This window comes from Gastrolobium bilobum, unplaced genomic scaffold, assembly GCF_033153095.1.
Source record: "Gastrolobium bilobum isolate Gb01-03AN ecotype WA unplaced genomic scaffold, APGP_CSIRO_Gbil_v1 utg2810, whole genome shotgun sequence".
NCBI lineage: Eukaryota > Viridiplantae > Streptophyta > Magnoliopsida > Fabales > Fabaceae > Gastrolobium > Gastrolobium bilobum.
The window spans coordinates 978,000-999,990 of NW_026895666.1; the positions used below are offsets into that span (position 1 = coordinate 978,000).

The window sequence follows — 21,991 nt, forward strand, 5'->3', positions numbered from 1 at the left end:
CGCAACCAATCGACAAAATCATGTAGATGAGGGGCGCCCTCGAATTTCGAGATCTCAATCTTCACCCCAATATTAGCAAAAAAGGATTGATCGCCAGGTTCACTTCGTCCTTGTTGGCATCTTGGTTCCAGAATGGGTTTTCGCTCTTTTTCTCCACATGAGATGATCTTTCGGATTCTCTTCCTTCATCGGACTCGTCCAACCTGTGTTGGGCAAGCAGTTGTTCGAGCTCTTGAATTCATTTGTCTTGTTCTGCCATTGCAGCTACAATTGTAGCGTCTCGCGCGTCGATGAGTGTTTGTTTGTTGTTGCCATTAAGGGTGTTACCACGCCTTCTACTGCCGCCGCAACCTCGTCGTCCATAATCTCGACCTCGATCACCATTGTTCTGTTTAGCTATTTATGTGACAACCAGAGCTCTGATTACCAAATAAATTTGAAGCAGTAACTCATTGGCTAAACAAAAAGAAAGACTGAAAACAAGGATTGCGAGAAAATATTATTTCTCTTTTCTGAATTTTATTAACCAAAAATAATTAAATAACAATAGGGTTCTTCTAGCCTTAAATAGGCAAAACAAAACAAAAACAAAATCAAATAGAATCAAAAAGAATCATGCACAATCAAAGGAGATAATGCACAATCAACACATACTCAAACATAATCAGAGAAATAACAAAAAGGTAAATAATTAACAATTATTATGAAGCCCTAAATTATGGAAAGTTCAAAATTGTTGATGCCCATGGCAAAACGATGAGTTATGCTCAGAAGTTCATTTCGAGTTGCCTAGGGTGTGCATGACAACCTTCTCGGAATCAATTCTTTTTTAATTTCTGTTTCCGAGAACATAAATGGATATGAATCTCGTTTGGTAAAATCGGTTTATTTTTTTGTTCCCGGGATGAAGCAGTTTAATTTTTGTACTGGAGAGCAGAAAAAGGAATTAGAAAATTTATATTTTTTGGTTCCCGGGCACAAAATGAGACACTTATATCTCTCAATCACTCTCCACCTCTACCTTCATCACCACCACCACCATCATCCTGACACGACTGCTGCCACCATCGTCGCCGCTGCCATCGTACCACTAGTGCCGTCGTCACCACCCCTCACCACCCCTCACCACCGCCACCGCCACCGCCACCATTACCACTTCCTCCACTACCACCACCACCTCCACCTATCACTACCACCATGCCACCATCACCACCACCACTATCACCGTCACCTTCACTACCGCCATCAACCACCACCACCATCATCGCAACCACTGCCGTCACCGCCACCATCACCATCACACGCCACTGCCACCACTACCACCACCACTGTCACCAACCACCACTACCATTGCCGCTGTCACTACCGTCACCATCACCGCTGTCGCCGCCACCAACCACCACCACCATCGTTACAGCTATTACCGCCATCACCGCCACCATCGCCACCATTACACCACCCCTGCCACTACCATCATCACGCCATCGCCACAACTACCACCACCACTGTCGCCTACCTCCACCGCCGCCGCCATTGCCACCACCACCACCACCACCATGCCACTGTTACCATTGTTGTCGCCACCAACCACCATTGTCGCAGCCACTGCCGTCACCTCCACCACCACCATCCCCACCACTACCACCGTCCCTGCCACCATTACCACCACCGTCGTTGCAGCCACTGCCGTCACAACCACTGCCGTTACAACCACCACCATTATCTTCACCACGTCACTGCCACCACAACTACCGTACCGCCGCCACCACTACCACAACTAGGGATGTGCAAAATATCCAATTGATTCAAACCAAATTAAAAACCAAATTAAACCAAAATAAAAAATTGATTTTTTTAAAAACCGGTTAAAAAATATATCCACTTTTTAATTTTAAATATGGTTTGGTTGTCCATTTATCAAATGGTTTGGATACATTGGATAACGAAATTATATCCATTTCTGTTTTTTAATCATTTTACGTTTTAACCCTATTCTTTTTCACGATGAGTGTGTTGGGGAGTTCCAGCTTACGATGACAAGTAAGCAATGTTAAAGTGTATTGCAACTTTTTCTTTTTGTTAAAAAAACACAATTATTTAGATACATTTGGTTATGTGTATGATCCAACTCCCTTAATTGCTTAAATCATGAAACAGTAAATTGTTCGAGCTGCTTGCAATGTCAGGATTGCTGATAGATTACAACTGGACGAAAATTCTAAAAAGAAAGGAAATTCTTAGGTAAACACTGTGTGGAAAAATATTATTTGTATGAAGGTTCTCTGGTTTGTAATTAAATTAATATATCTATACAATTATGCTTGACATAGACAAGTTTTTGTCGGATTTGATCCTAATACTGTTGCCAAAATGGAGGAGAAGGAAATCATGGAGATAGCATCAAACAAAGCACTTTTGTTAGCTGATTGCAGAGTTAGATGCATTGTAGACAATGCCAAATGCATTATGAAGGCAAGTACAGAATCAATGTCTATCCAAATTTTTGCTGTTCGATTTTCCATGACATGATCTTCATAGCTAAGTTTGGTTATTGATTGGTCTTTTGTCCACAGATTGTGAGGGAATATGGATCATTCAGTAGCTATATATGGGGTTATGTAAATCACAAACCAGTGATTAACAGATACAGGTACCCAAGAAATGTCCCACTAAGGACTCCAAAAGCAGAGGCTATCAGCAAGGACTTGATAAAGCGTGGCTTTCAATTTATGGGTCCAGTGTTAGTTTACTCTTTTATGCAAGCTGCAAGATTGACCATTGATCATCTTGTGGATTGTTATAGGCACAGTGAATGTATAACTTATACAGTATAAGCCTAGCAGAAAGACCTTGGAGACATATCTAAAATACACTAATTTACTTGCATAACTTTTCTGTTGGTTTTTGTATGAACAACTATTATGTTTTCCATACATGTAAAAATCAAGAAAAAGCAAGCTCTGCAGCCCTAATTACATTATTTGGAATTACATGTGATCCAGTTTATGGGAAAGTCACTAACACCGATTTTAATTACATTATGAATTAAAGTTGTTATAAAACCGGTTTCAATTTTTTGAATTCATTTAATTACATTATGAATTCATTGATCTGTATCCTATTCATTCAAAATTTTTTTTTGTTATAAAATCGATTTTAAACTTTATAATCGGTTTGTGGTTCATAACCGATTTTGAATTAAAACCGGTTTAAAATCAAAATTGGTTATGAACCATAAACTGGTTTTAAACCGGTTTGGACAAATTAAAAACTGATTTTTTTTAAAAAAAGTGGTTCGATTTAAAATCCAAACCGTTTAAAAATGATTTGGTTCGATTTTTGACAATAACCAAACCGAACCGCTCCATGCACACCCCTAATCACAACCACACCATATGGAAAGGAAATTGATGATTCAAATTTTTTTTATATTTAATAGAAATTATTTTTTTATTATATTATTTGTTGTATTATCAAACACAATTATCATTCTCGGAATAAAAATAGAACATGTTATCAAACATATTTTTTTCTCAAAAACAATTCCAAGGCACAGAAATAAAAAAGAATTGTTTCTTTTCCGAAACAATGCTAGAAAATAGAATGATTGTCATGCACACCCCTATCCAATTTGAGCCCAATCCAAATCGATTAGCTTGGGTGCATCATCTAATAAAATTATTTTAAGAAGCACAATTTGTGTAGATTTAGAATAAAATTTTATATTGTGATGTTCCATATCCACAAGCATTATGAGATATGTAAGAGAATTTCGGTAATTCAAATACAAATCAATTATGACGAAAGAATGTAACAAGATACACTTTTTCACGTGGTACAACACCGGCGAATGTAACAAGATACATTTTCACGTGGTACAACACCGGCGTATACGTTTTCAAATAATCCGTAAATTATGGGTTTAAATTCGGCAAGCGAAATATTTTTTACAACCTTTTAAGAAAAGCATTAAGGTTCAGTACATGAACTGTTGTGACATACCAGTTTAGCTATAATCAATACTACGAAGTAATAAAAAATGCATAGAAAAGCAGCTTATTTTGGGATAAGGATAATTTATTGATTATATTCTTAAAGAATAATGGGTACTCCAATATAAATGTACAGAATCATATAATTTGAAACCATTTTGAATACATGTATATGCTGTGATTATAAGAAAGAAACTACTATCGCAATCTGTTTTTGCCCCCATCTTTAAGAAGCATGCCATTTTATTTTCCTTTTACTGCAGCTCGCCAACAGGTGCCTCGTTGAGCCACAAGAAATGAATGAAGTCATATAACTTTGCACTTACACTGACCTGCTCAAAGTTTTAAGTAAAAATATTAAAAATAATTCGTGATGAAAATTATAGCATACATTAAAATAGGCATAAATTTCAGACCTTGTACGGAGTAGGATTAAGTCTCCTCATGTGGTCAGGTCGCATTTGCTCAAGTTGCTTGATGCATCGCTCTCTAATGTCCCTTAGAGGTGGCAAAGTCTCACTCTTTTTATCTTCAAGAAATTATAAGTATGTTAAAAATGAAAAATAAAAATTGACCGTCATAAGCTGCATTTACCGAATATCTGAATTGCGGATAAAAGCTGGTAAGCTCCTTTATATTTTTGAGGAGCAAACTACAAGAATTTGATGATATAATCATTTCACATAGGAGGGGTGATACATTTAGGAACCATAGCATTTACAGAGGAGATTATATGTTTACAATTTTTAGTTTTAAGAGGTTACTGTAGCAGGTTTAAAAAAAGGACAGATCTCCCTATACACAAGGCTTCTCCACAATGAAGGGATAAGGGCAAGGGTGAAGGTCGATTGTAGACAACTTTATCCTTTAGTTTTGCAACCTTCCGATCACAAAAGAGCAACCCAAGCGTTGCTTCAAGGCTCATCCTCAAATTGAGGCGGGTTTAGAAGTTACAAGAAAATCATAATAGAATTGAGTTGGTTAATAATGTCAGGGGGTAACCTTAAAAAAGTTATAAGAAGTTTCCTTTTCCCTAAGCAAACAAATATAGGTAAAGTGCTCAGATTTATCAATAAGCTTCTATTTATCTCCATGATTTTCAATTATATCTTAGTTTTTACCTGAACTCCCAGCACAGTAACACCTCAGAAGCTCCTCAACATGTTGTGGCACCACATAAGCTCTCTTGGATTCTTGAAAGGGATGACGGCACAGGATTCTTTCTCCCACCTATAACAAAAAAAATTGTTAAAAGATATTTATGCCTATATTTATAAATATACGGAATTGGCTCATGTGGAGGCAATGGTAACTAGCCAAGAGATAGGAAACTTGACGCGAAATAAAATGTTTTGTTCCAGTTTGGAGAGGGTCACGCACACTAAGTGAAAAATACCTTTGGAGAGGGTTCATTTTCCCCAGTCATTATGTCTACCAGGGGATAACCTTCTTTCCCATACAATCTATAAATTCGCTTCTTACATGGAATAGATACCTAAAATCAAAGAGAGGAACAAAAGGATAAAAAGATTATAATTCAATGCGAGTAGATTATTCCACTACCATGTTCTGTTTAGAGTGTTTCAAACCTTTGAGACATCTTCAGAAAGTTTGATTCGAGGTTGATTATTTATCTCAACCAGCTTGAAAACAACACCTAAAGCAGCTTGAGCATAACATGTAACCAGGTATGTCCCAATTCCATAGGCATCAACCTCGTGACCCTGTAGGGAAAAATGCAATCCAATAAATTTTTTTGGATAAGAAACTATATGTCATTGTTAATATTTCCTTTTTATCAAAGTCAATATAAATAACGCCAAGCTGTTTACAATTTACCCTATAAATATATGCGTGGTTTACTGTTGACCTTAATATCTAAGGTGAATTGTGATTAATTGGAGATTGATTCTTGTTGAGATATATAAAACCATTAATGTAGCCTCACCCAACAGCTTAAGGTTTTGGGTTGAATTGGTTCTTTATATGGTATCAGAGCCTCGGTGTACCGGGTTCGATCCTCACCGCTCCCCACTTTATTTCTAGTGGAATTTCTTTCTTCGCACAAGTAGGTGGGCCTGTGCATTGTCCACCCTTCAAGCCCAGTGGGCTCTCGTGTGAGGGGGCGTGTTGAGATATATAAAACCATTAATATAGCCTCACCCAACAGCTTAAAGTTTTGGGTTGAATTTGTTCTTTACAATTCTAGGTGGCCGATTGGAGCTTGACTGATTGGCAGCATATGCTTGTAATCTAGTACTATGAAGTAAGGTATAGGCTGGGGGAGATTAGCACAAATTGTGCTTCCACCTAAACCTTTCTATACTATCCCCATCTCTCTTACTTTTACTGACTCTTCATTTCTCTCCAATTTTTCAACATGTTAACCTAAGGTACCATCCATGTTGACTTGAACCCACCAAAATTTCAGTCGTATAGAGTTGCCTTCTATACCTTAAAAAGATTTTTTTTATCTGATACTACAATTAAAAAGTAAGAACACAATAAAAACGGGAACCCAGACAGGGAGAGCTTAACTTTTAGGCTGACGGTCCTTTGACCATAGCCATTGGCCCAACTACAAACAGCCAACCTCAAAATCATAGTTCAATCAATTACTGATAAATTCATATAAGCCATAAACACATGCCAGCTGAATGGGAGGACTGGCATCTCAATATTAGGACAGATTGATATATTGGCCATTGACATTCATATTGATCTATACAAAATTGCAGAAAAAAGTACAAATAAAATACTGGGACATCAGTCACTAGTGATTCTTGCATTTTGAATTCTTTATACCAATTGGAAAAAGGCTAAAAATTCTAGTTTGCAAAGAATAATTACCTGTTTATTTAAAGCATCTAGTGTTTCCTCATTAAGATCATTACTAGCTGTGATAGTCATCTTTCCAAAACCGGACAATCCAAATTCCTTCTCAATCGAGCAAAAGAGCTTCCTGACCTCACAAGACAAATATGCAAGGTCACCAGAGTCCAGTCTAATGCCAACTGCTTTGTATCTGCACAGGACATCATCTAAACTCAGCAATGGATACCAAGTACATGATTTTTTGAAAAAGATGAAATGGTCTTATTTTTTTTAAAGGGTGGGGCGATGCTAAGAGACTAGTAGAAGCCAATAGTTATTATGACATAATCCATGTAAGAGGAGACAATACCGTCAATTAACGACAATAAAACATAATAGAACACAGATAAAGGCTTCTTAACACAAGAAACATTTGCAACAAAATACATGCAAACCCCAGAAAGGCAACGAAGAAAATACAAAAAATAGATCATTTTAGCTAATAATCAAGGAAGCAATAAGAAAAGCAAAAAGGTTTTGTCCCCATCAACCAAAATCAACTGGGAAAACTAACAAACAGCTATGTTAAACCTCTAATCAAGTGATAGTGATAAACATGAAAAACTTCTTGACGTACCCCAAATCATTGAGAGCTAATGCAACTGCACAGAAGTTAGGGATTCCACTTCTCATGACCTGTCAACAGACGCAAATGTGATTATATGAAGAAATAGCTAAACTAAACCAGAACAAGTTAAAGACATAAAATAGGGATAAGCAAGATTTACCCACGACCATGGGACATTGCTGGTTAAAATGATGCTAAGATTATACATGTCTGTTTACAAGAAATATAAAGTTACTAAGAAATATTAAATACTTACATCATAAGTATCTATAAGGGCAAGAAAGCTATCAGGAAATGCCAATGCATATGATGTGAATGCTGCCAGCTCGCTTTGATTGGTTTCAGCAAAAACGCCACGTAATGAATTTGACCACTGCATAGTGGGAACACAACATAGATTATACACTGACAAATCCATCTTCGATCTTGTAAGAGTGCAAAACATAAAGGGTAAAGTGTGTGTCATTTTAAGAGAGAGAAAGAGATAGATAAAAGAGGAGAGAGAGTTGACCAAAAAAAATAAAGGTGTAGGTCCCACCTATTTATGAGAGTGAAATGATATAAGTTGTGTCATTTAAAAGGATAAACACTTTTTCCAAACATAAATATATGCAACAAAAATGGTCACGTGAAGCAGAAAGGGAGAAAAGGAAAAAATTGAAGGAGAAGGCAGGGGTGAGGGGGAATCAGAGTAGAACAGGGGAAGGACTAGATCTAAGAGGGAGAAACAGAATAGTGATGCTTAATCAATACAAAAATCAAGTCTACAAATCTAGAAAATTCAGCACACAACAATCATAAATAAGGAGACCCAACTTCATAACCATGTAAGTCCTAAATGATTAAAAACTCCACATAACCCTAATTTATCAAAAACACCCTAACAGCCCCAAAAATACTAAGAATTCCAAAATCACAATAAATTCCCAATACAACATTCCGTAAAGTTAATAATCCTAATATCCATATTCTATATCTTCCTATTTCTATCCTATGTTCCATCAGATAGTAATCATTTACAACTTTGGCATGAATTCAGGCTTCCAGCTTTCATGATATGGCAATCACAATAGGTAGACATACTAGAACATCACTGCATTTGGTCATAAAGGTAACTGCCACCACACCAAACTAAATACCACTCCCCTAAAAAAGAATTTAGTTAAAAGCTGCAATAAAAAATATCATTTAGGATGTAAAGGCTTATATCATGACACCTGAATTTTGCTCAGCCATCTTTGAACCAAACTAACAAAATCTTCACATGCACTTGAACCATCTTTTCTACGAAGTGATTTGTCTATAATCTCGTCAAGGCTCTGCATATCACAGAACAGACAAGGTACACATAAAAGTAAGCAAAGGTAATATAACAGAAAGTGACTCAAGTGGTAAAAAAGTATGACAATACTAATAACAGAAATCACACAAGGATACGAAAAAATAAAATAAAAAATTCTAGACTGAAATTCTATTAATATAATAAGAAGGGATCTACCTCACAATTTCAATGTCAAAGTTTCCTTTGCTCTAACTCTGAACTTATGGGATCTCTCTCTCCTCTCTGTAAGCTCACTTGTTTCCTCTTAATTCTACCACTAAATTTGTCACTCTCCAATCTTAACCTTAGGTAAAAGAAATCTTCTCTTTGCCAGCCGTAAATTTCAGCATTACTACTTCAAAGAGGTTTATAAATGTCTGAACTAATTGCACTGCAATTTTTTTTTTTTTTTTTGATGAATTACAAATGCCTGAACTAATTGCCAGGCGTTAATTGCACTGCATTGTTACTTAACTTTTTCTTCCAGTACAAATGTGTAACTCTCCTTTTAACAGACATAGTAATTGGAAATAATCAAATAGAGTTCTGTCCCTTTTGGCATTTTGCAAAGATAGACAAAACAGAAATCTTGCTCTTTAACCAATATTGTGTTATGTAATACAAATGAAATGACAAGTAGAATTAATTGGAATTATCTTCATAAACATCATTTAAATATGTAACAAAATTTCAATGAAATGGATACACACCATAAATGAGCTAACGAAGGCATGGGAATGAGTGCCGCGAAGGGGAATCCCGAATAATCTTGCAGCTGCAACATTGCTATTGTGTGCCATATGAAAATGCCGAGTTATACAAAAGAAAATGTAAGAAGCAATAAATTCAACGTATCTAAACAAAATGGTAAAGAGGGAGGTCATGATCATCATGTCACGGTAGAAATGATGATATTATAATTAAGATTAGTTGACATCTATGTTTGAACCTTATCCTTCATCCTAGCATTCATTTTGCCTCTCAGTTCTCTCATTACTCTTTCAAAACCTCAAAACCAAATTTCGGTTATTTTATTTCTTGCAATATGCATTCATGCAAGAGTAATGATGTGTACAAGGATCTCCTCACCCCTACTCTCGCAAGTCAGGGTTTCACGGGGAGTTGTTTTTGTTTTGTTTCGATGCTGCATTGATGCATATGACTGAAAATGGGACATGGTAAGAGATATTAATCACTTCAAATGATTTATTTCTATCCTGTCATAGTAAACACACCCCAAACAAAAGCCTAGCTTGTTGGAGGAACTTTGACCTAAGTCAATTATAAAGTACAAACTAATAGCGGTTACACTGCCGTAATATATAAGCAGAGTTTACACGACATGCTGCCAAAATCATGCCCTGCAATCTTAAATCAACAGTAATTAAGTATCTTTGATCTTTTGCTAGGTATTAAAAAATATCAGTTAAAAATATATTTGATTAAACTAATACTAACACTTTGTACTATATTGGCATTTAAAAGAGTTTAGTCCTCAAAAATCTCAAACACGATAACCGCTAGATATACACATAACACAATGAACATTTCGCCCTATTATAGTGCCAAACACACCAGAATTGATGTTGTTTAATAGATAATACCTTGTTGCATCAAATCCTCCAATATAGCAGTACTTTGATGCACCTACTCCACCATCAGGCCCCTACATTCAAAATAACATTCTTTTGATAAATATTGAGAAAGGAAAGTCTTCCTAAATTTACTCACCAATTTCATATATTATTTTTTCAGTAAGACTAGAAACCTGGGCCCTTCGAAGTCCAAACTCAAGTAGAACTTTTGATTTTCCAGCAACAAAACGATGCCTTGCAGCATTAGTAGTAACTAATGACGCAAAATTAATTAGGTTGACAAAAGGAGTTTCCAGCAATTGAACAACCTGAACAGTATAAAAGACAAGTTAATGTAAGAAGTAGATAGTCCATGAATGAAATCTGAATTAAATTTTTTATATGCTAAAAGAGAGTATTTAATGGAAGCAAGTACTCACGGCAACTGGACCTTCAACTCTCAACATGGGTACCTTAGGAAAAACCACCGATCCTTCAGGAATAGCATACAACTCGACATCAGAGCAGTCAATTCCCCTAAGATAGTCAAAGAAGCCATCCTATGATTTAATCAATAATTACCAAAGTCAAAATTTATTATGAAAGGAGAATTTATTAGAAAAATGCCAGCAGCATCAAACTTTACTCAAAATCATTGTAAACAATATCAACAGCCCTATTATTTTGGCCTTACACTTGGTCCCATGCCATCTATAAAGAAACAAAGCAACATAATTGTCCAAAAACAGAGTTCCTTGATTCTTCGTAACCATCAGTTGTATTTCTTTTTTGATGACATTAATGACAAATCAAAACACAAGAATGAAAAAGAAAAAGAAGAACCAATAGTTCTGTGTGCTTAAGGAGTACAAAGACTACAAAGCAGCCTCTACATTCGTGGTTGTTAACATGCATATCATTTAAACCAGCCTACCTAGCCACCACATAATGAAACGAAGAATGTCATAGCCATGAACATGGTTTACCTCACATGAATCAGATAAATTTTTCTTGATAAAATCTATCTCTTCCTCAGTGAGCTTGTAATTAGCAATGAACCTCACGCATTCTTCCAAACCAGCGAAGACAGTATACTCCCCGCCAAAGGGATTCTTCCGAAAATACAAATCGAACCTGAAAGAAAATTACACTTAAAACCGAATCTTATTATAAAACACGTATCAAATTGCATCAGAAAGTTTAAAGGAAAACTCATATTCAATAATAAAATTAGCCAACGAATCATGCAATGAATCATAGAAGATTTGATTGGATTACTCACACAGCACGTTCTTGATGCTTGCCAGCTTTCCAGTATGCGTAAGCCATGGTGAATTGATAGTGATCCGTGAGCAGAGGCGTGACCATTGGGTTCGTGGGTCCGGGTATGGCCCGAACCGGATGCTGCTTCTTGGAGCCATTCGCCGCCATTGTTGGTGTATAACAAACAAGGTCACAAGTCAAGTCTGAAGCCCGCACAATAAGATGAACTTAGGAGTGAAGAGCGTTTCAATGAAAATGAATAGAGAGAGAGAGAGAGAGAGAGAAGAGAAATTCGACTTTTTATGTAAAGCGTGAATTTTTTATTTTCTTGGACACGACAAGTAATAACTGGAAAACACGAAGGTGAAAAAAATTTAAGGGTTTCCTTTTCGAGATCAGATTCAGCGATGCTTTTTGTTTGTACTTTTGTTGATTCCCTGTCCTCTGTGGACTTCAACCTTTTCCATACACGTGGCAGTCTCTGTCTCTGTCTCTGTCTCCTCTAATTTTAGCTATCCTTCTCTCATTATTATACTACATTTCACAGCACAGTACCACTTTGGTTTATAGCATGTCTATACTATTCTCAACCTTGCTTCTTATCAAAATTGCATGTAAAATGAAAATTTTGCAGTACTTGTCATTTTCTCTAATTTTTAGCCTTTGATCATTTTGATGCCAAATCCCTCCACACAATATAATTATCAGGGATCATTTACTTGTAGACAGTAGTGTGAAATTAATCAAATTAAACAATCATATTGTAAATTGTAAATTGATAACAACAACCGCAAAAGGCAAACCCAAACTATTTAATCTAAATCGATTCAACAATCAAATCGTTTTTTAAATCAACAGAACCATTGTTCAGTTGCGATTCGGGAACCGTGCAGACAGTGTTCCAACAAATCTCATCCACTATAACGAATAGCTGTGTGACTAAAAAGTTTTAAGATAAAGAACCCAGAGTGCAGGGCCATGCACGCATTGCAGAACAAAGTTTTGGTGTCTTTCACCCAAACTGTGCCAAAAGAATTTCAAAATCATGTATTGACTAAACGCTGCAGCGTTTGGGACGTCTAATTTGTTGGAAATCAATACACACGAATCGAAAAGAGAAGATAAATTGATCACAAATACTTACATGATTCACCCACTGCAGTGCAGCTTGTCTATGTTATATTAGCCTAACCAACAATAGTTACAAGTCACTCAATCAATTTATAAATAGGATTTGTTATGGACTCGTATATAATGATTATCTAATATATAGTCCAGATAATAAAGTTAAGAATCTAATATAATCAAAAGATAATATCAAATGTAAAGTATTAATTCTAATACGATACCATCACACTTAAGTTTGGGCTTCTAGAAGATGCACAAAAGATCCAGAATTCTCATATCCACAGATAAAGTAAAACCTACAAATATGATTTATTCTCTTTCTTTATTGTTATGTTGTCAGCATACACACACCACTCTTTTGGCAAAATCCATTATTATTTGTGTATAGCGTCTAATTAATAAAAAAATGACTAAGAAACTCTAACAAAAAGCTTAAGTCCAAATTACTAAGAAAAGGAAAATTATAATAAATTAGAGGTCCACAACCGTACCATATCCCTATATATTTGTGTCTGTTGCGTTGGATTTATACTATTAGCTTCCTGCTAATCCCACCAACAAAATTTTTTACCATGAAATATGAGTCATGGCCAATATAATTGATAAAAAGGCAATTGAATATGACCCACTTAGTCTAGTCAAAAAATTTATGATAATGATAGTGGCGTGGACCAATATAATAGGGTCAGTATTCAAGAGATTCTAGGCCCAAATCTTACATCCTTCATCACGAAGAAAACACAACTGAATATGATTAAATCAAATATTATTGTGCCATACTGCTTTGATACTTCATATACAAAGCTATTTCAAGTCACCTAGATATATCTTTGTAAATAGACAAATATTGTCACCACACCTAATTGCTGGGTCTCTTTGATAAATTTTCAAAATAGTTTCTCACACGCTACATAAATAATGCTACACAAGCTTGAAGGTATTTATCTTCTTTCTTTAACTTAAACATGCCCGAATCATAATTCATCAGAGTATCGGGATATTTTGAAGGTACACTCTCACCTTATTTTATTCAAGACCCATGAAGAAATAACTTCAAACTATCATCTAAAGAGCCTTAACAAAAGTAGAGGGGAGATATTCTTACTACCAAAAATATCCACGACCAATCTACTACCTCCACAATTACCATTGGATCAAAGAGAGAGAATGCTAAAAAGTTTTTGAAGAAAGAGAAAATGTTGATTCAATGATGATTATGGAGGTAGTGGGTTGGTAGTGAATTTTTCTAGTAGTAAGAATATCTCCACTCATTAAAAATATTATGGTCATCCCAGAAATCCAGGTATAAGGAGATAGTATTAAAAAATGTTTTAGAAGGGCATAAAACATAAATAAATTAATAAAAACAACTTTTCATATGATTTTACTTGAATCTTAAAAGTAAATTAAATAGTATTACAGACATAGATAAGAAGTTTTTATTTTTTAATTTTAAAAATCATGTGTTATAGAAGGACTTAAAATACATCGCGTCAAATTACTCACACCAATGGACAAATGATTTGATAGCTCTATCGACTATTACCGGAGCAATCCCCTTGAATATAATAATATACATTTTAATTTCGTTGAATTGATTAGTATCTTAAAGATCAACTTCGGTCAAAATGGACACATCAAATGCATGCTAAGAAACGAAATCATTATTATCAATGATAGAAGCCATTTTTCAGATAAATTATTACCCTGTATTGTTAGCATATACTACTAAGGATGTTCAGGTGGAATGCCGTAGCACCTTTAGAACGAGTAAAAAAGTCTTTAATTGTAGGCATAAATAAGTGAAACTCATAAAATAAAAATATTCAAACGGATCAATTATTTCTAACTTTTAGTAGATGATGCTGTTTCAAGAAAAATATAAATAAATAAAATAAATCTCCTTCCAAACCAGCAGATAAATGACTCAGAATCTCTGATTTCTTAGAACCTTAAAGGAGGCCAATGCAGCACGTGATACAAACAAGAAGCTTCGTCGTGATTGGATGAAAATCCTTGATTTTCGGATATTCTTTTACAGGTTCCAATTTTCGTAGTATCCTGCACCTAAATCAGTTTCTACTTTCTACCAAATATTTCAGTAAAGTAAAGCCATTAAAGGTAGTTTACGTATGGTACAAAATAGAAGTCTTCAATACTACCATCCCCCTGCCAACCTTCATAAAAAGAAAAAAGAAATGCAACATCATATGAATGCAATGTGCGATTCAGAAAATGACGCACAAAAACTTCAAAAATAGGAGATTAGTATAATCTTAAGCTGAAATCATCATAGGAGATTTTACAGTACAACAATTGGCAGTTATCTCTGCATACATTATAGATAATTCATCAACTTGAGAAGCTGGGGTTAAATTCGTCAGAGGCTTGTTAATTGCATCACATAAAGCTTAAGGGATTCCTGCTTTTATGTGAAACAAATATTCAAAAAGTATTGGAAGCCTGGCAAATTCCAAAAAACTGATTTTAAAGTCTTCGAGTTACCATTGCAGGTCTTTTTTTCCCGTCCGCAGTTTGCTGAAGAACTTTTTAAGACAAGTTGCATGCATGAAGATATACATCAAAGATGCTATGTGCACCATATACCAATTACCTACTTAACTGCGATGTAAGAATAGTGTTGGGCTCGTTATTTCTTATGAACACTCCTCCTGACTGATCTCTTCCCGCAATGCATGTTTGTAAGGAGTTGTTGTCCTTAGGTTCAGATATTTGCGTGTTAAAGGAGAGTGATACTGTAGCCAACGTCCCTGAAAAGAGGGTGGTGGGTAATGAGATTTGTTGTAATGGAATAGTTACATTGAATTGTACAAGAAGAAACATGCGCACCTTGAGAACCACCTAATGGATTGGTATCTGAATGGATTGCATTGGGTTGCTGATGCTGCATCATGTCTTCCCCACGAATAGGCTTTACAATTCAAGGGAAAACACCATGTAACAATGACTGAAATTATACTTTTAACAAGATATGACATTCCACATGGTTGAGCTTACCTCAGAAGATCTTCTGGGTTGAAGAGGATTTATATGCGCTGGGATTCGGGATTCCAGTCCAAAAGAAGTTTCTGAGTTGTTAATAAATGAAGGATAGGGCCCTGATGACTGATTTGGCAGAGTGTGTTTGTTAGGTAGATTGGATGCATAGTGCAAGGGGTTCTCTTGGTGCAGAGGCAGAGTTGCTGTCATGTTTAAAGGGGTAGACCTGTTTCCTTCACTTAACTCCATATTCATCCGAGACAATTGCAGAGGCTGCACGCCTTCAGGAAAGCACATTGGATGCAAACTCAATCCATTTCTCATTGACAGCATCTGAAACATTATCATAAAGGTCACATACAGTTCAGGACTTATCTACATTCAAGAGCCAATTCTATCGAACAAAACCCATTTCAAAGTATAACATAAGTTTAATAATCGTAAGCTTTAGTTCATCATATTCATCACATTTATCTAAATATATGTAAAAATAATAATATCATGACCCCACTCCCTAGAAAAAGCTTCGGAGGGCCATAAGGTATCATTGCTGACGAGCAAGATTATTTTAAAATTGTTGTCTATGCTGCCCTTATTTTTTATAATGAAACTAATCAAGATTTAGGTTGATTCTCTAACTGAGAATTAAGTAGTTATAATGCTAATTTAGAGTGAAGGTTTCCTTTTAATCTGAGCAGTAAAGGCGTCCATTTGTTAATTGCTGTAAACTTCATTGTCAATATCAAGTCCACAATAAGATCAGACCCATCCTTTGCAATAGGCAACAACACTCCTATTTGCTTGATTGGCCAGAGACAAAAAATTAAGCTTGACACGTCATTTTTTATTCCCTGCTAATTCTCCTATCCAGTTGTTATCATTAGTTAGAGATAAAAAAAATATTATTAAAAGAATTCTATAAAGATATCTTCATCACAATTACAATTTACAGGTCAACTCCAACCGCACCTCAGGCTTACACACACACATATATATATATATATATGCAAACAGCAATAACAAAAAACTAACTAGCTTATCATAGCAGCAAAAATAAACAATGGCACTTCAAATGTTACTGTTAGTAATACTTTGAATACTAAAACTCGCAATTATAAGTAGCATCAATATTGCTGACGATTTTGTTGCAGGCTTCAGCATAATGGTAGCAGTTTATACATTCAAGTAGAATGCCATTTACATTTTGCATAAAGACAACAGTTCCAGCTAGGCTTTTCTTAAATTTTCCAATATTGTTCAGTTTTCCATACATACTGTTTACAGACAAAGAATTGCAGACAAGATAACAATGGCTAGAATATCAAAACTCATGACCTAACATCTTCACTTAAATTCCAATTTAAGTTAGGAAGACCAGGAGAAAATAAAGATCCCAGCCTCCCAAATAGGACAATAATGCAGCATATAAAATAGATATAGACCTGTACTTGGAGCTGAAGCTGTTTAAGGTATTCAATAGCTTCATCGAGCATTGAAGCCTTATCAGTCTGCCACACACATAAAACAATCCACAATTGTGAGACTAATTTATGAATATTAAAGTGCACCCTTTAAACTATAAGGTTGAAGAAGCTTGTGTACCTTGTTAGAATTTGGAATTAGATTTTGCAAAGCCTTCATTTTCTCGTTGATCCTACTCCTCCTTCGCTGTTCAACAATTCCCAGCCCCCAGGCCAGAGTGAAAGGACACAAGGAATATTGCATAAGCATAAATAAAATCAAACCCAAGTACAACAAACAACCATCAACAGAAATTCACAAACCTTTTCAGACAAATTATGAACTTCAGCTGCTCTGCTTCTTTTTGATGAACTCCTAGAAGGAGCAGACTTTGTTGGAACTTCTTCAGCCAATGCTTCAACACCCTCCTACATTCAGAAACTGTCAACCAATTGTACTTCAAAAGTGAATATAGCAAAAGATGCAGTTTTTCACTTCAAATCCCAACCAAAGCAACAAATTTAGCCCCTTTTTTTTACCCCAATGAAAAAGTTTTACAAAGATCCGGAGTAGAAAAAGACCAAGAATCAAAGTTATATTCCTTTTTTTTTTCTTTTTTTTTTTGCTACACTCTCAGTTAACATCCATAGACCTAGCCAAAATACAAATAGAACAAAAAGTTAACCATGTTACCATTAAAACAATGTCAAAACGGGAACCTATTATGATAACAAACAATTTTCGCTGAGAAGCAAAATATAGCATCTACCTCTAGTCCTCAAACCTGTTTCTTACATTATCTTCGCAGTCAAGCAGAGAAAAACTACAAAGATATACACTCATACAAACAACTACAGAAAAGGAAAAAAAAGAGAGAAAAAAAAGACTTCAATCTGAAAGTGTAGAATAGAAGTAATACCTCACTTTCACAATCATAATCATCAGTTTCGTTCTCGCTCACTGCCACAGACGAGGAAGACACATTTGCAGCAGAACCACCCTGACCCTTGATTGAACTGCAAGTGTTTACTCCAGCGGAGGAATCAAGGGCCGAGATCTTACCATCTTGGAGCGATGACGATGGGAAAGAAGGTTGTGCATTTACAGCGTTGGAGTTGCAGGATCCAGGCATAGACGAAGAAGAGGATGAACGGAGGAGAATCTGACGAAGAAAAAGAGAGATTTCGTCTTGAGAGGAGGAAGACGAAGAGAAATTCTCTTCAAACTGATACATATCCCCCATATTTCTGCAATGCAACACACACAGGCACACAGAGAGAGAGAGACACACACTATCTCTCTCTCTGAGGGTGACAAAAGAGAAGAATGAGTGTGAGTTTGGGGTTAGAAGAACGTTGGTTGGTTGCAGAAATGAGAGATTCCTGGTTGGGCTGGTTAGAGTGTGGTGCTTTGTGTGTTTGTTTGTTGTAAAGAGAAGTAATGGCAATGCAACTACTTTCAGAAACCGATGGAAAAAGGAAAAGGAAAAAAGCAAGGCAAGGACATGTTATGGGGAATTGTGGGCGGGTTTTGGATCAGAATTTATGTTATGCTATCACTCACACCCACGCGCCATTACATCTAACAACGCTTCACTTCCCACTTTTAAAACCCTCTTAAAATAACACTATTATTAAATATTATTAACCTTAACCACCACAAATACGAGGCATCGCATCTTGTTGCGCTTCATGTTCCGGTTACAGTTCTTGTTTTCTGTTTCTGCTTTGTCAGTCCAATGGAGTGGAGCTCCCGTGGTTGCACGCTCCATTACATGTCGCAGTGGCACGTGAGCCACATTACCATTTTCTTTATTCCCTATCTTTGCCAATGTTTATTTGTTTTTACTTACGAGGAAAATATTTTTTATTGGATCCTGTTAATGGTAAATTTTACTTAATAAAACTATGAATTTTAAATTCGACAACAACCTTAAAGTTAGTATTAGTTATACAGCTAAAAGGTTCACACTTTTTTTTTTCGGTACAAAGTGTTCCCACTTTTCATATTGGAGTAAGCAAGTGTTAAAATACGTTTCTATTCGGTATTCACTATTTTCTCTCTGAGTGTCTTTAACCACGTATGTATACCGGTGCTCATATTATTTAAGTTCGCTGAATCTGGTCAGGTGACACATGTTTTCCTCCATCTACAATGTATGCAAAGCGAAAAAACAACTAGAAGTGGGCAAGGGGTTGTAAAGATTTTTATAATTTACCTAAAATGATAACTTCGAACTAAGTTGTAACAAGATGAAGTTATGCTCTTGTTCCTAGTTTACTGTTTGTCCCCATGGACCAAATTTTTACACTAAGTCCGATACTTAAAAGAGTTGTCAAAATAGATTATGCTCGTGAGTTAATTGGGTCCAATTCATTAAAAGATTATTACAAAATTAATTTATTTAGATCTTGAATTGTTATTATTTAGCTCACATGTTTGATGATTCACAAGTTATGTAAATTCTACTGTAGTTAATCCATTTTTTAATTTAAAAAATTAAAAGGAAAATTAGGTGTTTCCTTGTTTTGCCTCTATTTTCGAGAGGATATTATAAAGAAATTCTACATCTGGGAGGTGGACCAACCGGTATATCCTATCAACTCATATAGATGGAGACGAGTTGGTTATTTTTTTGGCTCACTACAAAAATAAGCGGGATCGAGTTAACTCATTTTGTACTTATTATACTTATGGTCAGCCAGCCTGAGTGAAGTAAGTTGGCCCGTTTTCACTCGCAGTTCTATCAATATCAAGAAATATAGTCTATGTTTGGTAATTAATTAAGGGTTTTATAAGAGTTATGTTGTAAGAAAAATGATTGTGTAATGTTATAGAGATTCGTTTTGCGTGCCGTAATTTTTTTTTTCATTTTCTTCAAAAAGTGTGGGGCCCACAAAATGTTGTGTGAATAGGAAAGTTTGTTGTGTCATGTTAAATGACAAATGCAAATCCTATTAATTAATTATTAACATTAATCTTAAAAAAAGTTCCTCCGAATACTATTTAAGAAAAATAATTATTTTCATTGAGTAAAGGGGGTGTATTAGATTGGAATTTCAAAGAATTTTAATGGATTATTTTTGGACAAAAAAATCCATTGGTATTCGATTAGGATTTTAATGGATTGAAAAAAAGTCACGTGGTATTCGATTAGGATTTTAAAGAATTATTTTAGAATCCGTCCAAATCCGTTGGTATTCAATCAGTATTTTAAACAATGGAATCATAATCTCGTGGCATTCAAAAATTCGATGATTTTAATGGATTTTCTATTGGTGTGAATTTCGTGAGACTTTTTAGTGAAAAATATAAATATGATGCTTCTCTCACAATCTCACCCTAACCCCTAGGATTTCTTGAGATTCCTCTCAATAGCATTTCACAATCTATTATAGACTTTTTTCTCAAAGCCAAGGTATGTTCTTTTTCTCTCATATTTTTTCAAGTTTTGGTATTCTCCCTTCCTGATTAATGATTATGTTTGTCATCTGTATTTATCAGGGTTTTGTATTCCTTCTTCATAATTAATGACGTGCTTCATTGTTTTTTGCCATCTGTATTTTTAAATATATGTATCAGGTTTTATGACTCCCTGATTGTCGTCTATTATTGATTTTTATTGTGACTCTTTTAGGTTTTGAATTATTGGTTGCATTTTTATTGAATTATTTGAGTTATTCACGTGGGATTTTATTTTCTTCTTTTTTAATTGTTTGCAGTCTCGTATATTTTTTTATATACATATAATGTCACAATCGAGCATGTATAAAATAATGACATAGAGGAAGAAGAAATAGTCGTTGAATTGACAAAGAAAGAGTTGATGAAGAAATAGATGAAGAATTCTATGAAGCCATGTACATGTTGATGATGGCAATATATGCATTGATGCATGTGTTAAATCAATTTTTTATTATGATGGATGGTGAACATATTGAACGTCTATTGACTAGAAGGCGAATTACTAGTATAAGATATGATTATATACATCAGGCATTGAATGAGGATCCTGCTATCTTCCGACAAGTATATAGAATGTATCCAGATGTGTTTCGTAAGTTATGCATAATTCTTAAAGAAAAAACACCTTTGAAGGATACAAGATTTATTTCCGTTGAAAAAATGCTTGCATCGTTCCTATAAATTATCTGCCAAAATACTCGATATTGTGTAATTCGTAATACATTTGGCCGCTCACAATTTGCTGCAAGTGAAATTTTTCATAAGATTTTGAAGGCCTTGAATTTAATAGCATCTGATTTGATGGTTAAACCGGGATCTACTATGCCCAGTAAATTAAGGGATAGCACAAGGTTTTACCCTTTTTTCAAGGTATGTGATAATTATCTAATCATAACTATTATATTATAATTGTCATTATTATAATATGTATTTTTCATTAATATAATTATTGTTATATATGAATAATTTTAGGATTGCATTGGAGTAATTGATGGTACACATATTCCAGCAATGGTGAGGGGACGAGATATAAGCAGTTATCGTAATCGTCATGGAAAAATTTCACAAAATGTACTAGCAGCTTTAACTTTGATTTGGAATTCATGTATGTTCTTAGTGGTTCAGCTCATGATTCCAGACTACTAACTGATGCTTTAATAAGGAGGAATAGACTTGAAGTGCCCCAAGATAAGCATTTATTTTTAAATAATAATTTTTTTTTTAGTTTTTAATACTAATTTTATATGTATTGTATATATAATTAGGTAAATATTTTCTTGTGGATTGTGAATTTCCCAATCGACGTCAATTTTTAGCTCCATTTCGAGGTGTGCGATATCATCTG

General features: G+C 35.1%; 2 protein-coding genes and 1 pseudogene across 3 annotated transcripts; 1 reads left to right on the forward strand and 2 right to left on the reverse strand.

Annotated features, from left to right (window-relative positions):
* Window positions 1-26: 26 nt before the first annotated feature.
* On the forward strand, window positions 27-2,866 carry LOC133287815 (uncharacterized; annotated as a pseudogene).
* A 1,269-nt stretch (window positions 2,867-4,135) lies between these two features.
* LOC133288088 (nicotinate phosphoribosyltransferase 2-like) lies at window positions 4,136-11,826 on the reverse strand. 2 transcript variants are annotated; one of them, XM_061485793.1, is made up of 15 exons: window positions 11,612-11,826; window positions 11,316-11,463; window positions 10,803-10,889; window positions 10,524-10,658; window positions 10,360-10,421; window positions 9,466-9,541; window positions 8,652-8,753; window positions 7,691-7,807; window positions 7,444-7,502; window positions 6,843-7,017; window positions 5,582-5,716; window positions 5,389-5,487; window positions 5,114-5,222; window positions 4,409-4,521; window positions 4,136-4,324 (listed from the first exon to the last, which is right to left on the reverse strand). In XM_061485793.1, exons 1-15 carry the CDS (start codon window positions 11,758-11,760, stop codon window positions 4,247-4,249), a joined length of 1,644 nt encoding a protein of 547 aa, XP_061341777.1. In that variant the 5' UTR covers window positions 11,761-11,826; the 3' UTR covers window positions 4,136-4,246. The 2 variants fall into 2 exon arrangements, with proteins under 2 accessions (XP_061341777.1, XP_061341773.1); XM_061485789.1 differs by having other exon boundaries at window positions 10,770-10,889.
* Window positions 11,827-15,330: 3,504 nt separating this feature from the next.
* Window positions 15,331-18,424, reverse strand: LOC133287825 (transcription factor SPATULA). The gene is made up of 7 exons (XM_061485513.1): window positions 18,101-18,424; window positions 17,505-17,609; window positions 17,323-17,388; window positions 17,163-17,228; window positions 15,739-16,053; window positions 15,541-15,652; window positions 15,331-15,476 (listed from the first exon to the last, which is right to left on the reverse strand). Exons 1-7 carry the CDS (start codon window positions 18,422-18,424, stop codon window positions 15,331-15,333), a joined length of 1,134 nt encoding a protein of 377 aa, XP_061341497.1.
* Window positions 18,425-21,991: the final 3,567 nt, after the last annotated feature.

Coding starts and splice junctions, on each gene's coding strand:
- LOC133288088 (XM_061485789.1), bottom strand. CDS start 11,760: ATGGCGGCGAATGGCTCCAAGAAGCAGCATCCGGTTCGGGCCATACCC. Junction 5,223..5,388: donor AAAATGAACCCTCTCCAAAG/GTATTTTTCACT, acceptor TTTTTGTTATAG/GTGGGAGAAAGAATCCTGTG. Junction 4,522..5,113: donor TTACTGTGCTGGGAGTTCAG/GTAAAAACTAAG, acceptor AATTTCTTGAAG/ATAAAAAGAGTGAGACTTTG.
- LOC133287825 (XM_061485513.1), bottom strand. CDS start 18,424: ATGGGGGATATGTATCAGTTTGAAGAGAATTTCTCTTCGTCTTCCTCC. Junction 16,054..17,162: donor AGCTTCAGCTCCAAGTACAG/GTCTATATCTAT, acceptor ATAATGTTTCAG/ATGCTGTCAATGAGAAATGG. Junction 15,653..15,738: donor AACCCAGAAGATCTTCTGAG/GTAAGCTCAACC, acceptor TGAATTGTAAAG/CCTATTCGTGGGGAAGACAT.